This window comes from Arachis hypogaea, chromosome 10 (genome assembly GCF_003086295.3).
Source record: "Arachis hypogaea cultivar Tifrunner chromosome 10, arahy.Tifrunner.gnm2.J5K5, whole genome shotgun sequence".
Taxonomy (NCBI): Eukaryota; Viridiplantae; Streptophyta; class Magnoliopsida; order Fabales; family Fabaceae; genus Arachis; species Arachis hypogaea.
Window position 1 is genome coordinate 107090449 of NC_092045.1, and position 2743 is coordinate 107093191.

A 2743-nucleotide genomic window follows, 5' to 3' on the forward strand; every position below is an offset into this window, starting at 1 on the left:
ATTGGTGTTCTTTCTTAAAAATTGACTCGAAAGAATATTATTTATCCATTTGTATTTCTTCTTTTAAAATTAGCTTTAGTTTTTTTATAATAACTTCACTAATTGAATAAACTTCTTCAACTATAAATATCATCAAGTGCTAATTGTATGAAAGTTGAGTTTTAAATAATTATTTAACGACATATAAAACATAAAAAATTAAATTTTAAATTATACATTACTATTTAAATTACTATTTTAGTATTTTAATTTGTAATTAAATATTTTAAAATTTAATCATATTTTACAATAGCAAAATATAATTATAACAACAATTATCCTATGTATATACAAAATAATCACTTGTACAAAATAAATCTTAAAATACAAATTTTGAAATACAAAATACATATTAAAAATAAGTTAAACAATATATGTATTTATACATAAATTTATAGTAGATAATTTGATAGTTAATTTTTTATGTAACCACAATATTTTTATTATAAAAATTATTATCATGTTATATATATTTCGCCCCCACTATCAAAATTTTCTGGATCCGTCACTGGGTTCAACCAATTACTACCCGCGAGTAGGAGAGGGGCGGATTTTATGCGGGTTATTGTAAGGCGGGGCGAGATCGGGTAAAGTAAAAATCCGTCCCTACCCGCCCCGTTGCCACCCCTGGATGGGAAGGTTGTTAATGGGTGCCTCACTGACTTTAAAAACTTTATGGAGGATGGCAGACTCGCTTGGGAGTGGTTTAGGAGTTATTCGGCGACTGCCACCGCCGAATAAGGTCAAGCAGATGACAACCCACTTCACATGGTTCCACGAGAGTTTTTGGGTGCTACTAGCCGATGTGAGTGAGGATATTGTTAAGATATACGCATGTGCAAATATCATGATGCTACAACATGACGAATGCAAAAATCTCGATATGCATGAGGAGGTAGCCAACCACTATCAGGTGCCTCAAGTGCAGCCTTGATGCCATTATGCCTGTCAGAGATCACCAGAATGCCCTCTTGTGGAGTCACATATTATCGCAGGTTGGTCAAGAAAAAATACCAGGACTCCGCATTTTCCCTTTCCACAAGTGCAAATGCAATAGACAAGATATTCGAGTTTTCATCTTGCGCGATAGCCAAAAGTAAAGTACCTCCATATTTGCTGTACAAGTGAGTGCCATCGATGCTGTCCAGTGGCTTGCAGTGTCGAAATGCTTTAATACAAGGAGGGGATGTCCAAAAAAGATGATGAAAGTACATGGTAGATTCATCAACCTGATCACCAACTCTAATCGGCGAAGTCTTCAATAGTGCGATGGTTCTCTCCATGGTGGACTGCACACCAAGAATCCAGCAGGACATCTCACCATAAGATTCTTCCCAATCTCTGTAGATCTATGCTACTACCTTCGGCTTCGCCATCCAGACCTTCCTATAACTAAGTCTGAATCTATAGGTTGCTTCTATAGGTTGCTGCAACACCTTTATCGTAACTGCAGTATCAGCTTTAACCAACGAAAAGATCCTCACACAAATGACATGATAATCAAACTGTCGGTGATCACTTGAAATTAATGTAGCCAAGCAACTGTGAGGTCTGTTTTACCTTCTAACCTCCTAGGTACTCTTTCATTGTCGAAGTGTGATGTGAATCAACCACGTGCAACCGTTACCGAACTCCTTGCATCTCCCATGGTACTTAAGATGATCTGACTCTATCATCCTGTACTCAACTCCATGACCGATGCCATAATCCTTTACGCTCAACACAACTTCCTCCTCATTTTGGAAAGATTGGCCAATCTAAAATTCAGTAAGAGCAGTTCCATCATTCAATCCTTGAGTTCCAAAGGTACGATCTACGTTTGGATGTTGGCCGATGGCATCCAAGTTTAAGGTTGAAAAATGTGGAGGATGTTGCTATGTGCTAGAATTTAATGGGCCATGATGTGCAGGTGAATTGCTCCGAGTTTCTCATCACTATCCCTACCAATGTCAATAGACTTTTCGTTCGAATCATTCTCTCGCATCACATTTTCAACTCGATCCGTTTCACCCTCGCCTGCTAAATCAGGAATCAGACGTGATGAACTAGTCATCCCAACTACAATAGATGGAGGATCAACCAACGGACAAGCAGATGCAACAATAGGCATCAAGGTAGAAGGACCCCACGTACTCGACTGAGAATTCGGCGTTGATGCCCCAAAACTGTCGACATCATCTTCCAACTTGGCATACAACTCGTGTATTCTCACTTTCGGAAAAATTCGCCGACAATGAAACAAAACCTGCATATTTTCATCAGATCCTATCACAAATGTATCGTACTTCACACCGGTTGACACAACAGCAATGGAGATATTGTAGAACAACTTTTTCACCCACTTTGTCCCACACACTCTCAACTTTTGCAATATACTTATTTTTAACTCTGACTAGGTATTCGACGACCGGATAAAGACTATCAGTGGTTTCGTATTAGTAAATTTAACTATGTCTTTTGTTCTTTTAAATTTTTTCAAAGTAATGCACTAGAGCTAGAAAACACTCGTGATCATCTATTGAGAAAATGACACTCTACTTCTTTATAATTGTCTTCCATATATATATATATATATATATATATATATATATATATATATATATATATATATATATATATAAAGGTTTTTTCATAAATCGCTATACCCAGCAGCAGTTTATGCATGTTTTGTTTTCTTTAGAAACCGCTACACTTTCTAACGATT

At 36.7% G+C, this 2743-nt stretch overlaps 1 protein-coding gene across 1 annotated transcript; it reads right to left on the reverse strand.

Annotated features, from left to right (window-relative positions):
- Positions 1 to 884: 884 nt before the first annotated feature.
- On the reverse strand, positions 885 to 1626 carry LOC112717908 (uncharacterized). The gene is made up of 4 exons (XM_025769831.1): positions 1608 to 1626; positions 1401 to 1498; positions 1054 to 1328; positions 885 to 984 (listed from the first exon to the last, which is right to left on the reverse strand). The coding sequence occupies exons 1-4, from the start codon at positions 1624 to 1626 to the stop codon at positions 885 to 887; spliced, it is 492 nt and encodes a 163-aa protein (XP_025625616.1).
- Positions 1627 to 2743: the final 1117 nt, after the last annotated feature.